This window comes from Ylistrum balloti, unplaced genomic scaffold (genome assembly GCF_031769215.1).
Source record: "Ylistrum balloti isolate Yb309-2 unplaced genomic scaffold, AGI_CSIRO_Ybal_v1 Utg370282, whole genome shotgun sequence".
Taxonomy (NCBI): Eukaryota; Metazoa; Mollusca; class Bivalvia; order Pectinida; family Pectinidae; genus Ylistrum; species Ylistrum balloti.
Window position 1 is genome coordinate 959000 of NW_026782216.1, and position 23197 is coordinate 982196.

General features: G+C 39.8%; 2 protein-coding genes across 2 annotated transcripts in view; one reads left to right on the forward strand and one right to left on the reverse strand.

Annotated features, from left to right (window-relative positions):
- Positions 1–5821: 5821 nt before the first annotated feature.
- Positions 5822–7702, forward strand: LOC132552840 (uncharacterized). Its single transcript, XM_060217031.1, has one exon. It carries the CDS (start codon positions 5822–5824, stop codon positions 7700–7702), a length of 1881 nt encoding a protein of 626 aa, XP_060073014.1.
- Positions 7703–8138: 436 nt separating this feature from the next.
- Positions 8139–23197, reverse strand: part of LOC132552841 (uncharacterized) — a 31644-nt gene continuing 16585 nt past the window's right edge. Inside the window, 3 exon segments of the mRNA XM_060217032.1 lie at positions 8139–8469; positions 17470–18829; positions 19268–19306. Of these exon segments, the coding sequence (XP_060073015.1) occupies positions 8139–8469; positions 17470–18829; positions 19268–19306 (1730 nt within the window).

The following is a 23197-nucleotide window of genomic DNA, read 5'->3' on the forward strand; positions in this document are numbered from 1 at the left end:
TTTTCTGATCAGTTCTTTTCATCGTTTGTTTTGTAATTATCTTTGTTCAGTATTTTGACTATATGTAACAGATTTTGTTACTAGAATATAAAGTCTTGTTTATACAGGTCTTGTAGGTGTCTTGAAGGTTATCCTCCCTCAGCTGTATAAACTATGTGTGTTTTCAGTATTAGAGTTTGTGAATGTTTTAAAACATTGTTGTTTATTCACTCTATAATAGTAATGAAAAATCCAACCGTATTATTGCAATAAAATTATATTGATTTATGAAATGTAGTCATTTTATCATTTTTCCCTACACCAAAATTACCAAATATATAAATGACACGTTTTCAATAAAGAAAAAGGCCCACCAAGATATTTGGCCTTTAGCTTGCAGGGAGTATGGGCTAGTAAGTTTCTTCAAATAAATTACCTTGACCCACTTTCAAAGACACAGAGATCATATGTGTTTAAATTTTCAGACAACTTTTCCTAAATAACCATTAGGTTGTATTCGGCTTGTAGCATACTTGGATGAAGAGTTACCAAAGTTGTTCAACTTAATGACCTTGACTCACTTTTAAGGTCACAGAGGCCAAATATATTCAAATGTTTAATGAATTTTCATTAACCAATAGGTCCTGGGTCATGGTACCTGCGTTGAAGTATGCTTTGGAATAGCGATCGAGTGTATAGTAATTAACTGACAAAGTCATCTTCTTCAGCAGTAGAACATGTACTAACAAGTTTCATAAATGGACTTCCTACTAACCACAGCTTATAATACATTTTCAAATGGTCACCAATCTCTTGGGAGTTTACAGCTTCAAAACTGTTCTCCATATATAAGAAAGGAAAGACAGAAATACAAATTGTATTAAAATGTTTATTATCACTTAATATCAATGACGAAAATATGTATTACCAGGAGTCAACTACAGATAGGTTATTTCCCTTAAACATTTGCATAACCAACTTGGATATTAATGTGGATTAGTTATAGAGTTTCATTATTAATTTCATATTCTTGAACAATTTTATTGCATTACGGGAACTCTTTGAGGTCATACATACTTCCTTTTCTCGTAGACATTAGTTTCCTGTCTCGTGAGCACGAGCTATTATCTTGTACGCACTTACCGATTTTGTTGTGCTAATTAATATCTTTTAAGCATGCGTTAATTTATTCCTACTAATTAGTATCTCTCGGTCGCAAAATAATCGCACAAACATTTATCTTGTGAGTATAAATTATATGTCGCGCGCACGTGTTAATGTCTCGAGAGCATTAACCAGTTTTGCCCACGTATTATGATACAAATAATTGTTAGAATTTAAACGTGAAAACACTTTGGTGATCGCAGTATATTCTGCTGATACCAATCGCCGGTTCATTGATATATATTTCCACGTTGTTATCCACACAAATATTTGTCAATTAATGTTTTTCCTTTTGTTTTTTGTTCATTGTCGATCTGACTAACACAAGTTGGGTCGTTGTTCTCCTTCACCCCGCCCACTTAATTGCGACTCAGTGCCAGTCTTTAAGTCAGAATACTAATTCGGAACTGAATAATGGATTTAGCATGAGTCAGTAATTTTTGCAAACCTCGCAGCGCTATATACGTTAACTCCTGGAAATCGCTGTCATTTAGAGTTCCGATTGTCTCAAAAGAACCACGCGATGTTAAATAAAAATCTGTCAAATTCAAGGAAGTCTGTGACACCGATTCCACGTCGAGAAGGAAACACAACACATCATATATTTTATGAAGTAATCTGTCCATGTCATTAGATGGAATTCGCCGACGATTTACACTTTCGTGTATCAATAATTCCAGTGATATCACACTTAGTTGAAGGTCTCCATAACAACGCTGTAGCTGATACACCTGAAAAAACATGTTTCTCTTGAATATTCAAAAACTTGCAAATACAACACGTAAAAATATTCCATATTTTGATGTCAAGAGTGATATATGAAATGACTCGTTAGACAGGTAATTAATTCGTATCATAAACGACTCCAACCGTTTTCCAATTCTGACTTTCACGTTGCTCATGTGACCTATGCAGAAACTTATACGTATAATATTTTCTGCACTATATCTATATCTGTTTAGTTACTAGATGGACGAAATCGAATTAATTGCATTCATAAGGCCATGGATGCAATTTGGTCAGTTTCCTTTCTACTCTTCTTGTATTCGCCTCAAATAACGTGAGACTACGGACAGGAGCAGTTGTGATACTATTAGACAGTAACACATTTGATCATTGATGATAATATGTTAACACTGTATAATTTTTGAGATGAATGAACTAATATTGAAAATAATTAAATACATGAAATGAGAATTAAACTTTCTACGTTAAAATAACGGTGATTGATATTGACAGTTATTATACATTTGTACTTACATCCGTGGTACAGAGGTTCTGAATAGGTCTATTACTTATGTCTTACCAACAGATAGTTGATTTTATTTACAATGTTACTTTTTGTATGTTTCAGACCTCCATCATGATATTGACAGTTATTATACATTTGTACTTACATCCGTGGTACAGAGGTTCTGAATAGTACATCTTAGAGGATTATGTATTTACTTGTTAGTCTATTACTTATGTCTTACCAACAGATAGTTGATTTTATTTACAATGTTACTTTTTGTATGTTTCAATCATCATTTTGGATAATAAAGTTATCTGAGAGACCACTATGATAACAACACATAACAACACAACAACTACACAAACAAGATGCCTTCAGTGAAGTGTCCAATCCCAGACTGTGACTTTGAAACAGATGACTTAGATGCTGCAATCGTTGCTGCACTTTTGACTACCCATGCGCTAGTACACACAACAGCCTCGACTTCTGCAAGCTGTAATAAAGTGGAAAAAGTCAAACGGCCCACCATTACATCCGCTGGCACGAGTGAAGATTGGTCATACTTCCTCTCACGATGGAAAGACTACGTAGAAGCCACTAAAATAAAGGAAAAGGAACTTGTTATACAGCTTCTTGAGTGTTGCGATGAGAATCTACGGAGAGACCTCACAAGATCAGCTGGTGGCTCGCTGACGGATAAGTCTCAAGAAGATGTATTAACAGCCATCAGGATCCTAGCTGTGCGTGAAGAGAATACCATGGTAGCTCGGGTAGCACTGAACAACATGACACAAGACCATGAAGAAACTGTGCGCTCATTTGGGGCTCGACTACGCGGACAAGCAGGTGTGTGCAAGTTTTTAATACCATGCCCCAGCTGCGACAACGAAGTCAACTATACTGACGCAATCTTACGTGATGTGCTTATTCGTGGACTCAACGACTCTGAGATTCAACTTGATCTCCTTGGGGAAAGAAATCAAAACATGACACTTGAACAAACATTTCAATTCGTTGAAGCCAAAGAATCGGGTAAACGTTCTGCATCTAAACTACTTGTTTCTCAAGGAGCAGAAGCAGCTAGCAGTTCATATCGCCGCAATAAGAGTGCCGCTCGTATAGTGACTAAGAAAACTGAAAAACAAGAGACACTGTGCACCTATTGTGGAAATAAAGGTCATGGTGCCAAAGCAACGCCACAAACTCGCAAAAAAGAGTGCCCTGCATATGGTCATACATGCAACAATTGCAAGCGAATGAACCACTTTGAGTCTGTATGCAGAGGCAAACAAAATGTGACAAACACTAAGACTGAACAGGAAAGTGCTGTGTTTGATTCACTTTGCGCCGCAACCAGTCATGACAATAACTATGGTAGAAATGTTGTTCAACTTGATCATCATCTTTACAATCAGCTATCAGACACTTGGATTCGCCAGCCGTCACAGCCTCAGCCTTTTATGCATGTGACTGCTCGTGTTGAACCTAAAGACTATGACCACTTCGGCATTGACCCAAAGATCATACCGAAACCAAAGACAGCTACCATCACCGCCATGGCTGACACAGGTTGCCAAAGCTGCCTAGCCGGCATTAAGGTGCTACATCGGCTTGGCATCTCAGAGAAACATTTGATCCCAGTGACTATGAAGATGCATGCTGCTAACAACGTCAGCATAAGAATCCTTGGGGCAGTCATCCTCCGCATATCTGGCAAAGGAACGAGAGGTGAAACTTATGAAGCTCCCCAAATTGTGTACGTCACCAATAACTCTGACAAAGTGTTTCTTAGTAGAGAAGCGTGTGCATCACTTGGCATGATAACACCGAACTTTCCAACTATTGGTGAAGCACGTAACATCAACAACGAAAGTATAGAGACCATCAGCGAATCTGTGTCCTCCCCAAGTACACAAGATGATTATGCACACCACGGTTCACAATCGACATCTTCTGTGGATTCTACAACCACATTACGTATAGACAGTGACGACTGCAAGTGTCCTAAACGCGAAACACCACTGCCTGCACCATCGGTTCTGCCGTTCCCAGCAACCGAAGCGAACCGGGAGAAACTGCAACAGTACTTACTAGACTGGTACAAATCCAGCACCTTCAATACATGTCAGCACCAACCACTTCCGCACATGTCAGGCCCACCGATGCGGCTCATGGTGGACCCTGACGCCACACCTGTTGCTCATCATACACCAGTCCCAGTACCATTACACTGGCAGGATGAAGTGAAGGCAGGCTTAGATCAAGATGTTCGACTCGGCGTTATTGAGCCTGTTCCGGTCGGGGAACCAGTTACATGGTGTCATCGTATGGTCGTCTGTGCAAAGAAGAATGGCAAACCGCGACGGACAGTAGACTTTCAGGCACTAAATGTTCATGCAGTGAGGGAAACTCACCACACACAATCCCCATTTCATCAAGCTCGCTCTGTTCCACGTCACACTAAAAAGACTGTCTTCGATGCCTGGAATGGGTACCATAGTGTGCCTATCCGTGAAGAGGACAAGCACTTGACCACCTTCATCACACCATGGGGCAGATACAGATATAAGACAGCGCCTCAAGGATACATAGCCTCCGGAGATGGATATACACGCCGCTTTGACGAAATTGTATCTGACATTCCTGACAAAACAAAGTGTATAGATGATGCTCTTCTTTGGTCGGACAGTATCCAGCAAAGTTTCTTTCAATCGTGCAATTGGCTAGAAACCTGTGGAAAAAATGGTATCATTCTGAACCCTGACAAATTTGTGTTTGCAAAAGATACTGTTCAGTTTGCTGGCTTTGAAATTACTCGTGACAGTGTGCGACCATGCAGCCGTTATCTTGAAGCAATTCTGGACTTCCCTTCACCTAAGAACATAACTGATATGAGATCTTGGTTCGGCCTTGTAAATCAAGTGTCATATGCATTCAGCATGACTGACAGGATGCAAGCATTCAGACAACTGCTCAAACCTGGAACTCCATTTTGCTGGGATGACACTCTAGAGCGTCTTTTTCAAGAATCAAAAGCAGTTATTATCAGTGAAATAGAACACGGCGTCCAGATATTTGACAAGAATAAACCAACTTGTCTTGCCACAGATTGGTCAAAGAATGGCATAGGATATTGGCTTTTCCAAAAACATTGCAATTGCTCCAAAACCGTGCCATTCTGTTGCCGAGACGGATGGAAAATAACTCTTGTTGGGAGCAGGTTCACTAGCGCCACCGAATCCAGATATGCCCCCGTAAGGCGAAGCACTTGCGGTTGCTGATGCTTTAGAAAAAGCGAGATACTTTGTTCTCGGATGTGACAAGCTAATCATCGCTGTGGATCACAAGCCCTTAATCAAACTTTTTGGTGACAGATCACTAGAAGATATTCCTAATTCAAGACTTCGTAACCTAAAAGAGAAAACTCTACGTTACAAATTCACAATGTTACACGTGCCCGGCGCCAAACATCGAGCTGCTGATACCGTTTCTCGTCACCCAGTTGGGAAATCTGATAGCATGGTTTTAATCGATGATATTGCTTCTGTTCATATCTGCAACAAGAATGAGGCGCAACATACCATCCAAACACATAATCACAAAATCGCAGATGACACACTGGAAATCCCATTGAAAAGTAGCGAAGCTATCTTCTACTCGACAGCATTGTCATCAGTCACCTCACTTCAGTGTATAACCTGGGATAGAATAAGGACTGCCACAACAAGCGACGAGTACATGTTCCAGCTCGTACAGATGATTGAAAGTGGCATCCCAGAAACACGAAACGATCTTCCAGTTCCCCTGAGAGAATATCATCAGTTCCGTAACAACCTCTCCACTATCGATGGAGTCATCATATATAAGGACAGAATAGTGATACCACCTTCATTGAGAACAGACGTGCTGACAGCGCTACACTCAGCCCACCAAGGCACTTCATCCATGATGTCAAGAGCAGAAACATCTGTGTTTTGGCCCGGCATATGCAACGACATCACCAAGCTTAGAAACTCATGCAACCATTGCAACAGAAATGCCCCATCCCAACCCAGCGCCCCGCCAACTCCATCTGTCTACCCCTTATATCCATTTCAGTGTGTTTGTGCCGACTTTTTCCACTACAAAGGCGGCAATTACCTGGTGATTGTAGACAGATACTCAAATTGGCCAATTGTTGAAAGGGCACAAGATGGCGCATCTGGCCTTGTTGATTGCTTACGCCGCACATTCGTCACATTTGGAATACCAGATGAACTGTCTTCTGATGGCGGCCCGGAATTTACAGCTTCAACAACCAGAGATTTCCTAAAAACATGGGGTGTGCACCACAGGCTTTCTTCTGTAGCCTTTCCTCATAGCAATTGTAGAGCAGAAGTTGGCGTGAAGACTGTGAAGCGCATGATCACAAACAACACTGGTCCAAATGGTGAATTGGACACAGACTCCTTCCAGCGTGCAGTGCTGCAATACCGTAACACTCCAGACAGGGATACGAAATTATCGCCAGCAATGTGTGTTTTTGGGCGGGCCATTCGAGACTTCATCCCAATCTTACCAGGCCGCTATAAGCCACACGAGACATGGAGTGATACGCTTACCCTGAGAGAAGAGGCTTTACGTATCAGACACATGAAGACCGCCGAACGCTTAGCTGAACATACGAAGCGTCTGCTGCCACTAAAAGTTGGAGACCTCGTCAGGATTCAAAACCAAACTGGACCATATCCGAGAAAATGGGATAAAACCGGAACTGTTATAGAGGTTCACCAATATGACCAATACGTCGTACGTATCGACGGGTCGGGCAGAATCACGCTTCGCAATCGAAAGTTTCTACGCAAGTATACACCTGTGTATTCTCCCCCTGAAAAGCAATCCATAGAGCAGGACTTGAAACATTACTTCAAAAGGGACATTCCAAACTTTACACCACCGACGAGCGGAACTCCAGTGGTCCCGGCAAATCCTTTGAAGCCCAGTCTGGACATCAATCCACAAGGGATCAGTAAGCGTGCACCAGCTTCACAAGATCTGAGTAACAGTCCACCTCCTGTGCAGGATAGGACGTCTCATACAGTCCAATCTAAACCGCAAACACCCTTGGCATTGGACGGATCCCCACAAATGGTTAATTCGTCTCCCTCTCCAGCATCGCCCAGGCTACCGCCGTCACCACATCCTCCAACTACCTCACCTGCAACACCAGTCACACCCAGGAGGATCGTGACAAACAGACCAGAGCAACTATCCGTTGACCTTACCCCAAGACGTCCTAATCGACAACGACAAGAGCCAAAATGGCTTAGTGATTATGAGCATTAAATGGGGCAGAATAATCCCCGAACTGGAGGGTAGTCTGCCCAATGACAGTTCTACTTTTCTACTTTTTAATTAATGTACAAATAGTACCTTATCATTTTAATTTCATTTTCTTTGTATGTTACATTTACTGTTAATTGATACATAATTTGATCTCACAATGTAATAACAGTGTTAAGGCATATCACATTTTCAGTGACAATGAACAGTAATAGACTTATTCCATCCATATTTCCCACAAGGACAAAAACATTAAATCAGTCATTTAAAATACTTATAAATGACTCGGGGAGGGATAGAGGATTATGTATTTACTTGTTAGTCTATTACTTATGTCTTACCAACAGATAGTTGATTTTATTTACAATGTTACTTTTTGTATGTTTCAGACCTCCATCATTTTGGATAATAAAGTTATCTGAAAATAGTATCGGCCTACTTATCTACTCAGAAGATATAAACCACATTCTGTTGAACCAGTATAACATGCTCTATTTAACAAGCGATGTTTCTTCTCATCATTCAGGTATTTAACAACTTCCTTAAGTACATTCACATCTCCCTTACCACCCCAATCACCTACTCTAATCAATGACCACAAGTATGTGACATGGTAAGGTTTGACTCCCACACTCAGAAGATATAAACCACATTATGTTGAACCAGCACGACATGCATCATTTAACAAGTCATGTTTCTTCTCATCATTCAGGTATTTAACAACTTCCTTAAGTACATCCACATCTCCCTCACCATCCCAATCACCTACTCTAATTGTGGCAGTGTCAATTTTACTTTTATCTATTTATATATATTTTTATAAATGTACTTGTCCAACCGGTTTGTTTTGTCAGTGTATGTTCTAAGAATTTCTCACCTGTGTTTTGTTATGTAAATGTTTTGTCACGTGATTACATGCTTGTTCGTGCACCTGGAGACATGGACAGTCGCAATTATATGTATACGTACGGACGACTGTGGTGGCAAAAATACATTTTAAAATAGTAAGTATTTGAAATATCATTTAATTATTTTAAACGATATTGTTAGTTAACTTTTACAGAATTAGTATTTTCGTATTTATTGAAATATTTGAAGAAATTGAAATATCTCTTTGTGGTTTTTTCATTATTCCTTTTGTAATGGGAATAGTAATTTTTGCAGAATTATCTTAAAGAAATTTATTACAAATATAGTTAATTACGTTTTGTTGTTTTTCTTTCAACAGAACCATAGATCATTTTATTGTAAAAAAGGATGTTATCTCTTGAGACCCCTGTCAGATTGATAGGGTAGGTATATTATGTATATATATTATTTAACTATTAACTACATCTGTGTAATACAAATGGTAAATCCTATAGTTTATCATGTGTTGGCATTGGATATATATATTTTGATGAATTCGTAAAGTTTAGTGTAACCGTTACGGGAAATATAAATATGTGTAAAAAGTAAAGTTGACTCCATGTCCAGTGTATAACATACAGTGCGTAGTTTGTAATATGTCTTATACATGAACTTATGTTTTATTTGTGTTATTGTAGGGTCTTTTGGTGCGTCTAAATAAACGTATGAAAGGAATGAATCCAGCGTTATTTTATAAAACACTGTAGCATTGGAACCCGGCTACATTTTGGCGCCCATGTAGGGACACACACTCACACACGATACGGGAGTTCCCGGCAAATTTGAAATCACGGAGCCTCGTTTTGAAGTTCTGGACCATCGCTGTGTGTCCTTGACCTTCCAGGTCAGGTATTAGCACTTCCGGAAGAAATCCACGTTTTTGAATTCTGTGTTGTCTGACTGATCAGCATGGATTATTCGATTTATACCGGAGTGGATGTATTATTTGGTAAATAAAACCGTTCCTTGTATTAACATTTTATGTTTCCAAGCAGATAGTATGCATACTGGAAGCTGTCGATTTATATAAAACTGTTATTTTTATCATAACATTTGTTGTGTACTTTACTATTTTTACATTGTGTTACGCGTGTGCTTTACTACTGAGACCGACTCGATAGGCCTACAGGTGAATTCGTCGACGACCGTGTCATGCCTGAGTGAACAACACCTGTTTTGAACTGCAGTGGTCACGAGTGTTTTATTAATTTCAATGACATTTACTCGTGAACTCTTGACTTTAATATTACAACTCACAGTTGATACCCATTTTGTGTGTTTATTTCTTTCATGTTCTTTTGGATCGCATTCATTTGTGTGTTTGTTAGACTTTAGATGTTGTCTCGATTGTTTTGAATCTAGTGTACAGAGGTGTAGTAAGGTTATACTAATATAGGTATAAGCTAAGGAAGTAGAAATATTTCCTCTTTGCTGATACTTACATTGTTTCCATTGCTTTTCATTCTTTTTCTCGCTTATTAATTTTCATTTATTTATTTTTGATTTATTCAAACCCCGTAAATTATTATTACATATTTTCTACCCAACTATAATTTTGTGTTCCGACTTGGAATATTTACTCCAGATTCAAATGACCTTATATCCGATAGGATTTCCAGTTTTGATGAAACTTTTCATTTTTTTTTCTTTTGTCATTTGAAGTAGATCTCGCATAGATATTGCCTACCCGGTCACTATTTTGACTAGCAAACAGTTGACTTGACCTCGCAATTGACATTCCTGATTTCTGTGACTGATGTTTTATGTTGCACTTTATGTTTTATATATATATATGTACATGTGTGCCTTGTTTCTTGTGCTGATTTTTTGTTGAACTTGTACTCAATATTCCTTGCTGTTGGAACTAAGCTAATATTTTACAGCATTTTTCTCATTCAGAAGGATTACTTGGAAAATATATCAGGTAAAACCCAGCGATCAGTGTAAACTAAGTATTTTGATATGAATATTGTTTATTTACAGCTGACGTAATACAAATGTTTTAGAGAGCTGGTCCTGATGTGTTTTTTAGTAGATATTTCGTTTCAGGTGTATTGCTTTAAAATTGTTTTGCCTTTTGTCCAATTATTTATTCATCATGTCCGACAAATCATTTTCAGGGAAGGACATTGAGGTTATTACAGCTACTCTTTTAGCCATGGGTTACAAACCCCAAGAAGGCAAACTTAAGTCTGAGGAGCTGCGGTCATGGATCAAGTCCAAGGGGAGTACCAGTACTAAGGATCCTAAACAGGAAGATGGGGCAAGTGCCATGCCCAATCCTGTGTCAGTTACAGTCAGCCCACCTGTGAGGATTTCCACCTTTTCTGGAGAAGAAAAGGACACATCCTATGATTTATGGAAGCACGAGGTGGAGTCCTTGCTGTTGTCTCATGGAGAAGATGTGGTGGCCCATGTACTTCGAAGATCATTGAAGGGAAAAGCTGGAACGGTCGTCATGCATCTTGGATTGGATGTGTCAGTTAGAAATATCCTAACCAAGATGGATAGTATCTTCGGCACTGTGGAAAAGGGTGAAGCACTTCTGGCACAGTTTTACAGCGCACGTCAGAAGGAGGGGGAGGATACAGCCTCTTGGAGTTGTAGATTAGAGGATATACTGAATAAAGCTGTGAAGAGAAGAGAGGTGACTTATGCCCACTCAGGAGATATGCTGAGAACGATGTTTTGGACAGGCCTTAGAAGAGATTTAAAGGATATTACAGGCCATAAGTATGACACCATCCAAGACTTTGATCGTCTTGTGATTGCAATCCGCCAGGTGGAGCAAGATCTCAGGAATAGAGAGGAGGAGACCCAGACAAAGAAGCCCCACCCTGAAGAGTCAAAGATGAAAACGAAGCCCAATCCTGCTTGCATGGCTAGTTCTGAAGCAACAGATGACATAAAGGAAATGAAGGGGATGATCAAGCAGTTGACTACAGACATGGCTAAAATGAAAAAGGTTACAAAGCAGTATCAGAAGTTCAACAGGAAGTCTGGAGCGGGCAAGTCTTGGACCAATCAACAGGGAGAGCAATCTCAGCAGGGACAGCGTCATTTTAACCCTCAGGAGTCAAAGACATCTCAACCCCATGATGATGGCCCGTTGTGCTGGCGATGCGGACAGAGAGGTCACATTAAGCTTGGGTGTCGCATCCGGTTAGACCATTTAAACGGGGAGAGGCCTATGAAGAAGGGCAGCTCATAGGCTGTGAGAGAAGAGCTTTTAACTATCATGTACAGGATAGGAAGAAACAGGTACCCGGAGAGCTTGTGGGTACACCCAATGAAGTATCAGTGTTCCTTGCTAAGAGTAATGTTCAAGCTTTGCTCGACACAGGTTCCACTGTTTCAACAATTTCTGAGCATTATTACAGAAACTTCCTGTCAGATGTTTGTCAGCTCATGCCCATTACAGATTTTCTGAATGTGGAGTGTGCAGATGGTAATCTCCTGCAATATTCTGGTTATATAGAGACAGATGTAGCAGTACCTGGACTTAGTGGGGAGTCACTGGCCTGCTTATTATTAGTTGTCCCGGATAGCAGTTATAACTCAACAGTTCCTTTGCTACTTGGCACGAATGTACTGTTCCCTATGATGTATGCCTGTAAAGGTAAGTATGGAGCAAGATTTCTACAACAAGCAGATCTTCATTCACCCTGGTATCTTGCATTCAGATGTTTGTCTTTAAGGGAGCGAGAGTTAGTCAGGAATGAAAACAGACTCGGTCTTGTTAGATGTGCGGAGACTAAAAGTATTGTGATGCAGCCGAATAGCTACGTTACTTTGAAAGGTTACATTGACAAAGCAATAAGCTATCATAAGACCTGCGCCATGCTGCAGCCATCGAAACTGGCTACCATTTCAACATTACTGGATTTGACACCTGGAGTCATAGATTTCGGTGATAAAAATAGAACTGTATCTGTGCAGCTTTCCAATGTCACCAGCCGGACACTGACCATCCATCCAAAGGCAGTGATTTGTGAGCTCCAACCAGTAGTCATGGAGAAACCACCGCCCTCCATGGAGCAAAAGGAGAGACTCAGTATATTGGATATCCTAGATTTTTCCTCATCGAAGGATGTGCCTTTGTCACCGTATCAGCTTAGTGAGGGAATGGAACTGATCAAGAAGTATGAGGATATATTCTCGAAACATGATAATGATATTGGTCATTCCACTATGGTACAGCACAGGATAAGACTTGAAGACGAAACCCCTTTCAAGCAACGTCACCGAAGAATCCCACCATCCATGTTGGAGGAGGTTAAAGGACACCTTCAGCAACTTTTGTCAGGAGGGATCATCAGGAAGTCGCATTCACCATGGACTTCTAATGTTGTGTTGGTGAGGAAAAAAGATGGCAGTTTAAGGATGTGTGTGGATTACCGGCAATTGAATAATCGCACTATCAAAGATTCTTACGCCTTGCCTAGAATAGAGGAGATCTTAGACTGTTTGAGTGGTAACAAGTTTTTCACTTGCTGGATATGAAGAGTGGTTACCACCAGGTGGAGATAGATGAACCACACAAACCACACAAAGAAAGAACAGCATTCACTGTTAGGATATATATTCGTTTAATTTAACCGTATGCCTTTTGGATTGTAGCGACCTATCAGCGTATTTAATGGAAGAATGCCGTTTTGGTGATCTTCATTTGAACATTTGTCTTATCTGGAACACATATACGTTTTTTTATTGTTCAAACGATATCGAGAGTGTAACATTTGGATGATCTTATTGTGTTATTCAGATAAAACGTGTATAGCACGCGGTTTTCGGTAACCCGTGACGAAAACAATGGTCGTGAACGACACACATTTCGCGGTTCACTGCCCACCAGGTAAACTTTAACAGGCCGTGGTCGTAATTGTGAGGCTGTAGGAAGTGGTCGTAATACTGAAGCGACCAATACAAAGATATATAGTGGAAAAAAACGGGACTGAAAAAAGTGCCCGTAAGAGCGGGGTGGTCGTAATTTTGAGGTGGTCGTTAGGTGAGGTTTCACTGTAGATGAACCACACAAAGAAAGAACAGCATTCACTGTTGGACCGTTAGGATTTTTCGAATTTAACCGTATGCCTTTTGGATTGTCCAACGCCCCAGCGACCTATCAGCGTCTAATGGAAGAATGTCTTGGTGATCTTCATTTGAACATTTGTCTTATCTATTTGGATGATCTTATTGTGTTTTCAGATACTTATGAAGAACATTTACGTCGTCTTGAAAAGATATTTCAGAGACTCAGGGATTGCGATTTGAAGTTGTCGCCAAAGAAATGCTGTTTCTTCAGGAATCGAGTGAAGTACGTAGGACATATTGTATCGGAGGCTGGTATAGAAGCTGATCCAGACAAGATTGCAAAGATTCGAGATTGGCCAGAACCATCAACGCCTGAAGATGTAAGAAAATTTTTAGGATTTGCCGGATATTATCGCAAATTTGTACCCAACTTTGCTCATATTGCCAGACCGCTCACTGATTTACTACCACCTACTCATAAGAAGTCAGCAAAGTCTAAGAAGCAGGAAGAAGTTGAGTGGAAATGGGGCACCCGGGAAAGAATATCATTCCAAAACTTGAAAGAAGCTCTTTCATCACCACCTGTTCTTGGATTTGCCGATTACACCAAACCATTTGAGCTTCATACAGATGCCAGTTCAATCGGTTTGGGAGCTGTTTTGTATCAGGACCATGATGGTACATGCCGTCCAGTTGCTTACGCCAGTCGTGGACTTACAAAAACGGAGAAGAATTACCCAGCTCATAAGCTAGAATTTTTAGCTATGAAGTGGGCCATTACCGACAAGTTTCATGATTATTTGTATGGAAACCACTTCACAGTTTACACGGATAACAACCCTTTAACCTATGTACTTTCGAAGGCAAAACTGGATGCTGCAGGCCATCGCTGGTTGTCGGCCTTAGCTACATACAACTTTGACATACGCTACAAGCCTGGAAAGAACAACCTGGATGCAGATACTTTATCAAGATACCCAGGACTTGAGGATGATTGTAGGACAGACATCCAACACATTACCAGGGAATGCATCAAAGCTGTGTGCAATGCCATCACTGAGGGATCTCCATTTATGGAAACCATGTGCATGTCAGCTGAGGTCTTAGATGATACCGACATTGGACAAGACTTCGGAGAATACACACCCACACAGATGAGGAAACTACAGAGTGAGGACGGAGCAATTGGTGACATATTGCCCTATGTCAGGAATCATCAGAGGCCAACAAGATTTATGGATAATTGTAATGAGTTCAAGGTCTATGCAAAGAAATTTTACAACTTAACTCTCTCCAGAGGGGTCCTATACAAGAAGACTCGAGATGATACACTTCAGTTAGTATTGCCCTTGTCATTGAGACGGAGGGTGCTTCAGGCCTTACACAATGACATAGGACACCCTGGGCGTGATAGGACGACGTCAAGCATACAGGATCGATTCTATTGGCCTGGAATGTGCAAGGACATAGAGGAATGGGTGAAGCTGTGCGATCGCTGTACCAGAGCCAAGACACCAGCAAGAACCCGAGCCCCACTTGTCAGCATACAAACATCACAGCCAATGGAACTTGTGTGTATTGACTTTCTTACACTAGAACCAGCCAAAGGAAATTATCAATATCTTTTAGTGATAACCGATCACTTCACTAAATATGCACAAGCCATACCTACTCGGAATATGTCGGCTCATACTACTGCAGATGCTCTTTACCATAACTTCTTCATCCATTATGGGATGCCCAAGCGAATCCACTCCGACCAGGGAGCTAACTTTGAAGGAGATCTCATAAAGGAGTTATGTCTGCTATTAGGAATAGAGAAGTCGAGGACAAGTCCTTATCATCCGCAAGGAAATGGTTTGTGTGAGAGGTTTAACAGAACTTTGCTTGACATGCTTCGCACATTGAATCCAGACCAAAAGAAAGATTGGAAGTCATTTATTGGACCCTTCACTAATGCATACAACTGCACTAGGCACGAGACAACAGGGTATTCACCGTACTACCTGATGTTCGGTCGACACCCCAGACTACCAGTTGATGTTGCTTTTGGCGTTAGGGAGCAGGATGAAGACTCTGATCAACCCTCATATTCTGCATATGTTGAGGAGTTACGTGAACGTTTGAAGCAAGCATATCATTTGGCTTCATTGAATGCTGATCAAGCACAAAGGAAACAGAAAGTGGGGTATGATGTACGAGTACGTGGTGCCACCTTGGAGCCAGGAGACAGAGTACTTGTCAAAGTACTTGCATTCAAAGGCCGGCACAAGATTGCTGACCCATGGGAGAGTGAAATTTATATAGTGGAAAGTCAGCCAAACAATGATATTCCAGTATATATCATTCAACGGGAGGATGGTACTGGAAGAAAAAGAACCATGCACAGAAACCATCTTCTTCCAGTTGGATATTTGACGCCAGATTCCAGGAGCATGGATGATAAAGCACCTACAAGGCCTAAACCTGCGCCAAGGCATAGGAAGCCTAAACCAAAACAAACAGTGAGTGAGGATGTGGAGGTGGAGCCCGAAGATCAAAGTGATACTTCATCAGTGGTAGTCCATGTTTCCACACCGGAAGAAGAATCTGTTACAGTTACAGATATTCCAGTTCAGCAGGATGACGGTCCACATACAGCTGACTGGGATGATGAGGTTGTTGATGACGATCCACCCCAAGACGTTGAGGGTGAGCAACCTCGGGAGCCAGAGACTGAGCTCAGGAGGTCGGAGCGTGTTAGAGCTCCACCCAAGTGGTTCACCTCAGGTGAGTTTGTCATGTCAGGCCAGGAGCCTGATTGGCTGCGTAGAGTCAGATACTTGTTGACACTAGCTAATTCAAAAGAATTTTTAAATCTCTCTCCACAGATGACAGAAGCAGTAGTGTCTCTTGTCACCAAGAAAAACTGACGAGGACGTCATCTTATTTGCAGGGGGAGTATGTGGCAGTGTCAATTTTACTTTTATCTATTTATATATATTTTTATAAATGTACTTGTCCAACCGGTTTGTTTTGTCAGTGTATGTTCTAAGAATTTCTCACCTGTGTTTTGTTATGTAAATGTCTTGTCACGTGATTACATGCTTGTTCGTGCACCTGTATGTTCTGTATCGTTATTCACGCGCTGGACAGAGACATGGACAGTCGCAATTATATGTACGGACGACTGTGGTGGCAAAAATACATTTTAAAATAGTAAGTATTTGAAATATCATTTAATTATTTTAAATGATAATGTTAGTTAACTTTCACAGAATTAGTATTTTCGTATTTATTGAAATATTTGAAGAAATTGAAATATCTCTTTGTGGTTTTTTCATTATTCCTTTTGTAATGGGAATAGTAATTTTTGCAGAATTATCTTAAAGAAATTTATTACAGATATAGTTAATTACGTTTTGTTGTTTTTCTTTCAACAGAACCATAGATCATTTTATTGTAAAAAAGGATGTTATCTCTTGAGACCCCTGTCAGATTGATAGGGTAGGTATATTATGTATATATATTATTTAACTATTAACTACATCTGTGTAATACAAATGGTAAATCCTATAGTTTATCATGTGTTGGCATTGGATATATATATTTTGATGAATTCGTAAAGTTTAGTGTAACCGTTACGGGAAATATAAATATGTGTAAAAAGTAAAGTTGACTCCATGTCCAGTGTATAACATACAGTGCGTAGTTTGTAATATGTCTTATACGTGAACTTATGTTTTATTTGTGTTATTGTAGGGTCTTTTGGTGCGTCTAAATAAACGTATGAAAGGAATGAATCCAGCGTTATTTTATAAAACACTGTAGCATTGGAACCCGGCTACATAATCAATGACCACAAGTCTGTGTACTTGTCAGGTTTGACTCCCACACTCAGAAGATATAAACCACATTCTTTTACACCATATTTACATGCTCTATTTAACACAGCACGTTTATCAACCTTTTTCTCATTCAACAACTCATCGAATCTTTTAACAAATACGGGATCTTTCCATACATCTAGAGACTTAATAATATATCTACTATTATAATCATACTCCTCACACTCAAACTCTCGCAGCAGACGTTCACATAGACGTGTATAATTATCTGATGATAAAACAATCATGTCTGTGGATGTTTTTGAGGTTGTGAGATAACCGAGGAATTTCACTGGACAATTCTGTATATAACCAACTGGTGTTTTGTTCCAATACAAACGAGCTACTGTGACACGTACAGAATCATGATTAAATCTGTATACTTCATCACCAAACCAATTTTTCTCCTTCACCACTAAAAATCCTAGCAATCTGTCTAAACTTTCTTTTACAAATCCTACTTTTCTCTCGTACTTCAATGAGGATCTGTCCTCCTCACCATCAATCAGATTAATATCAAATGATTCCTCTAACAATGTTTTGTTGATTTCATCACTGTTTGGGTCTAGATCTTTAACTTTTATCTCCCCTCCATTGAGGAAAAGAAACAAAATGGCACAACATTTTGATAATCTAGACAATGCTTCATTCAAAAATTCAAAAGGTTTCTCAAAAAATTCCCCACGTTTTGCCTGCAATTCCACGGAGTTATAGAAAAGGTGGCAGCATTGGGGAAAGCCAATGCTTGAAGCAGATTTTACAATACTTTCTATTTCTTTCTCTTCCCATTTATAATTGTTTGGCAGATATTTTTGTAGAAGTTCTTTTCTTTCCTCTAAAATCCTGTATGTGTCCGAACTCATGTCAATAAGGTTATCTTTGGTAAAAACTGGTTCCAAAGATCGCTCTTTCAAATCATTATATATTTCATTACGAATAGTAACAAGCAAAAAATTGGCCTTCATTTGTTGATCTACAAACAGTGTTTTTACATTATTAATTCTTTTGTTCCACTCAGCTACATCCGTATTTCTAACATTTCTCTCTCCAAAAATATCATCAATAAAAGTAACCAGACTCGAGTCTGGAGACAATTTATCTAATTTCTTGATTTCATGAAGCTGAAGAGGTTGCCTGCATTGCTGCTCCTTGATCAGCCAGTCCATGAGTTGAAAGGCAGTCGAAGTCTTGCCGTCTCCTGTGTTACCCTTGATCATTATGACTCTGTTCTTTCCGAGTTTCTCTTGTGCGTCATGAAAAGCTTTGGTCTCCATGAACTTTTTCTCTTTTTTTTCTGTTTTAATCCTGTTTATAGTTTGAACTGTAAGAAAATAAAGAAAGGATATCAAAAATAAACAAAAACTTTTATTAGTATACAGCACTTTAAATACGTTAAGATGTAACTTTTAAAGGGCAGTTTGAATGAACATACATTCTATACAACATTTTTATTCCTGTATTACCAAAGTCCAAGATATTATATTGGAATGTATTATATATTGAATTATGTCTTTCACCAGAATACGACCCGTTTAATGTGTGTATTGTGAGGACCTATAGGAACGGAGAGAATTTGATGTTAGTTATAATAGGGATAAATCTGAGTGTACTGAGATATTTGCGTTTGTGAACAGAAATATAACTTAATAGTTTGGTGTCCAATTAATTCCATTGATGGTGCTTGTTGTTGTGAGTCTGGTTTTGAGGAATCTGCTGTAACTTTTCTCACACCGTGCCCAGTCAAGTTGATGCCACTCACCTATCAAGGGTCTTAAAGGTTTCAAGTCAGATTTGATTTCTGTAAAATAAAGATTCATATATTTAAAAGGAGTACTCAGAATTTAAAACACCTGAATTATCAATAAGTACATTTCAAATGTCACACTAACCTGTACCTGTGTGTATATTTCACACACAACTAACTAACATGTACCTGTGTGTACATTTCACATGTACTACCTACTCGCACAACTAACATGTACCTGTGTGTACATTTCACATGTACTACTCACACACAACTAAACTGTACCTGTGTGTACATTTCACATGTACTACTCACACACAGCTAACCTGTACGTGTGTGTACATTTCACTCCTCCCTAACACAAGAGAAATGTGATTGACACATCACTCCTCCCTGACATTAGAGAAGTGTGACCGATACTTTCACTCCTGTCTGGCATTAGAGAAGTGTGTCCGATAATTTCACTACTGACTGACATTAGATAAGTGTGACCGATACTTTCACTATTGTCTGACATTAGAGAGGTGTGACTGATACTTTCACTCCTCCCTGTATAGAAGTGTGACCGATACTTTCACTCCTGTCTGACATTAGAAAAGTGTGAGCGATACATTCACACTTGTCTGGCATTAGAGAAGTGTGACAGACACATCACTCCTCTTTGATATTAGAGTACTGTGACCGATACTTTTACTCCTCACTGAAACAAAAGATGTGTGACCGATACTTTCATTCCTCCCTGACATTAGAGAAGTGTGACCGATACTTTCACTCCTCCCTGTCACAAGGGAAGTATGGCCGATGCTTTCACTCCTGTCTGGCATTAGAGAAGTGTGACCGATACTTTCACTACTGTGTGACATTAGAGAGGTGTGACTGATACTTTCACTCCTCCCTGACATTAGAAAAGTGTGACCGATACTTTCACTCCTCCCTGTCACAAGGGAAGTATGGCCGATACTTTCACTCCTGTCCGGCATTAGAGAAGTGTGACCGATACTTTCACTACTGTCTGACATTAGAGAGGTGTGACTGATACTTTCACTCCTCCCTGACATTAGAGAAGTGTGACCGATACTTTCACTCCTGTCTGCCATTATAGAAGTGTGACCGATACTTTCACTTCTGTCTGACATTCGAGAAGTGAGACCGATACTTCTGACATTAGAGAAGTGTGACCGATACTTTTACTCCTCAATGACACAAGAGATGTGTGACTGAAAAATCACTCCTCCCTAAAATTAGGTAAGTGTAACTGATACTTTCACTCCTCACTGACACAAGAGATGTGTGAGCGATACTTTCATTCCTCCCTGACATTAGATAAGTGTGACCGATACTTTCACTACTGACTGACATTAGAGAAGTGTGACTGACACATCACTCCTCCCTGACATTAGATAAGTGTGACCGATACTTTCACTACTGTCTGACATTAGAGAAGTGTGACTGACACATCACCCCTCCCTGACATTACATAAGTGTTCACTCCTGTCTGACATTAGAGAGGTGTGACTGATACTTTCACTCCTCTCTGTCACAAGGGAAGTATGACCGATACTTTCACTCCTGTCTGACATTAGAGAAGTGTTACCGATACGTTCACTCCTGTCTGACATTATAGAAGTGTGACCGATACTTTCACTCCTGTCTGACATTAGAAAAGTGTGAGCGATACATTCACACTTGTCTGGCATTAGAGAAGTGTGAGAGACACATCACTCCTCCCTGACATTAGATAAGTGTGACCGATACTTTCACTACTGTCTGACATTAGAGAAGTGTGACCGATACTTTCACTCCTCCCTGTCACAAGGGAAGTATGGCCGATACTTTCACTCCTGTCTGGCATTAGAGAAGTGTGACCGATACTTTCACTACTGTCTGGCATTAGAGAGGTGTGACTGATACTTTCACTCCTCCCTGAGATTAGAGAAGTGTGACCGATACTTTCACTCCTCCCTGTCACAAGGGAAGTATGGCCGATACTTTCACTCCTGTCCGGCATTAGAGAAGTGTGACCGATACTTTCACTACTGACTGACATTAGAGAAGTGTGACTGACACATCACCCCTCCCTGACATTAGATAAGTGTGACCGATACTTTCACTACTGTCTGACATTAGAGAGGTGTGACTGATACTTTCACTCCTCCCTGTCACAAGGGAAGTATGACCGATACTTTCACTCCTGTCTGACATTAGAGAAGTGTTACCGATACGTTCACTCCTGTCTGACATTATAGAAGTGTGACCGATACTTTCACTCCTGTCTGACATTAGAAAAGTGTGAGCGATACATTCACACTTGTCTGGCATTAGATAAGTGTGACAGACACATCACTCCTCTCTGATATTAGAGTATTGTGACCGATACTTTTACTCATTCCTGACACAAGAGAAGTGTGACTGATACATTCACTCCTCCCTGACATTAGAGAAGTGTGACCAATACATTCACAGTTGTCTAGCATTAGAGAAATGTGACCGATACTTTCACTCATCCCTGTCACAAGGGAAGTATGGCGGATACTTTCACTCCTCCCTGACATTAGAGAAGTGTGACCAATAGTTTCACTCCTGTCTGACATTAGAGAGGTGTGACTGACACATCACTCCTCCTTGACATTAGAGAAGTGTGACCAATAGTTTTACTCCTGTCTGACATTAGAGAGGTGTGACTGACACATCACTCCTCCTTGACATTAGAGAAGTGTGACAGACACATCACTCCTCCCTGACATTAGATAAGTGTGACCGATACTTTCACTACTGTCTGACATTAGAGAAGTGTGACCGATACTTTCATATCACCCTGACATTTAATTGGTGTGATTGATACTTACATCTTGCTCTTACATTTGACGCAACATATTTACGCTTCTTTCTGAAATCAGATAGTTGAGACCTTTTTTCTTGTCATGCATTTGTACGGTATGACCGATACTTTCACTCCTCCCTGACATTAGAGAAGTGTGACCGATACTTTCACTCCTCCCTGACATTTGTGTGGTTTGACCGATACTTACATTCAGCTCTTGCATTGGTAGCCGAAGACAATAATAAAACTATCGATGCCCATTTCGAAACGCGGTATCCATCCATTTAGAACATATTTTCCATATTAACATCAACTTGCTGTCTTTAATTATGTAGGAAATATTTTCAGTCAGTATCAAAACACCCGTGTATCATTTATACATAAATACTAGTATCCGGTCAGGAAAGGGCTGTGTTTGTTACCATTATATACTGATCAGTGTGATACACTGTAATCAAAAGCTGCATCCGGGTCTTGTCGGGGATACTGCGGGACTAAATTATTTAAAACAGCCCTGACGTGACTGAGGGAATTTTTTAGAAATCGAAATCAATGTAAAAAGATGGGCATTCGGGCGAACTAAAGATTTAACTATAACACAACAGTTACACATGGTAGCTGCTATAACATTAGTCTTCTCTTTATATATTTGAATTACAACCACAGAAGCCTATTAAAATAATCGGCCTGCATTAAAATACATCATGTATAAGATATTGAGAATGTATGAAATATTGATTTTAGAGTATACAAGCATAACATGGACACAGTACACACGGACATTAAAGGACTCTTAAGATATCGCAGGAGGAAGCAGAACTGATAAATTTCCTGATACAGGGAAAGTGATATGTAATACGAATACTTATGTCTTGATACAAAATGTTTATTAATTTTACATATGCAAGTTCTATGTTGCATTCTCCTGTATATTATTTGTACGCCAAATGTACGTACATTAGACTATACTACAAATCCATCTGAAAAACACATATTAAGTAAGATGCTTTCATAACACCTAGTTACTTAACAAAGTCATGAAATCCTAACAGAAGTAATTTATTGTCTCTTTTTAAGAACTACCCATGTGCAGTAAGCTGCTTTTATTTATAATGTAATTATTA

Bases quoted from the DNA above. Each gene is read 5' to 3' on its own strand.
- LOC132552840 (XM_060217031.1), top strand. From the start codon at position 5,822: ATGTTACACGTGCCCGGCGCCAAACATCGAGCTGCTGATACCGTTTCT.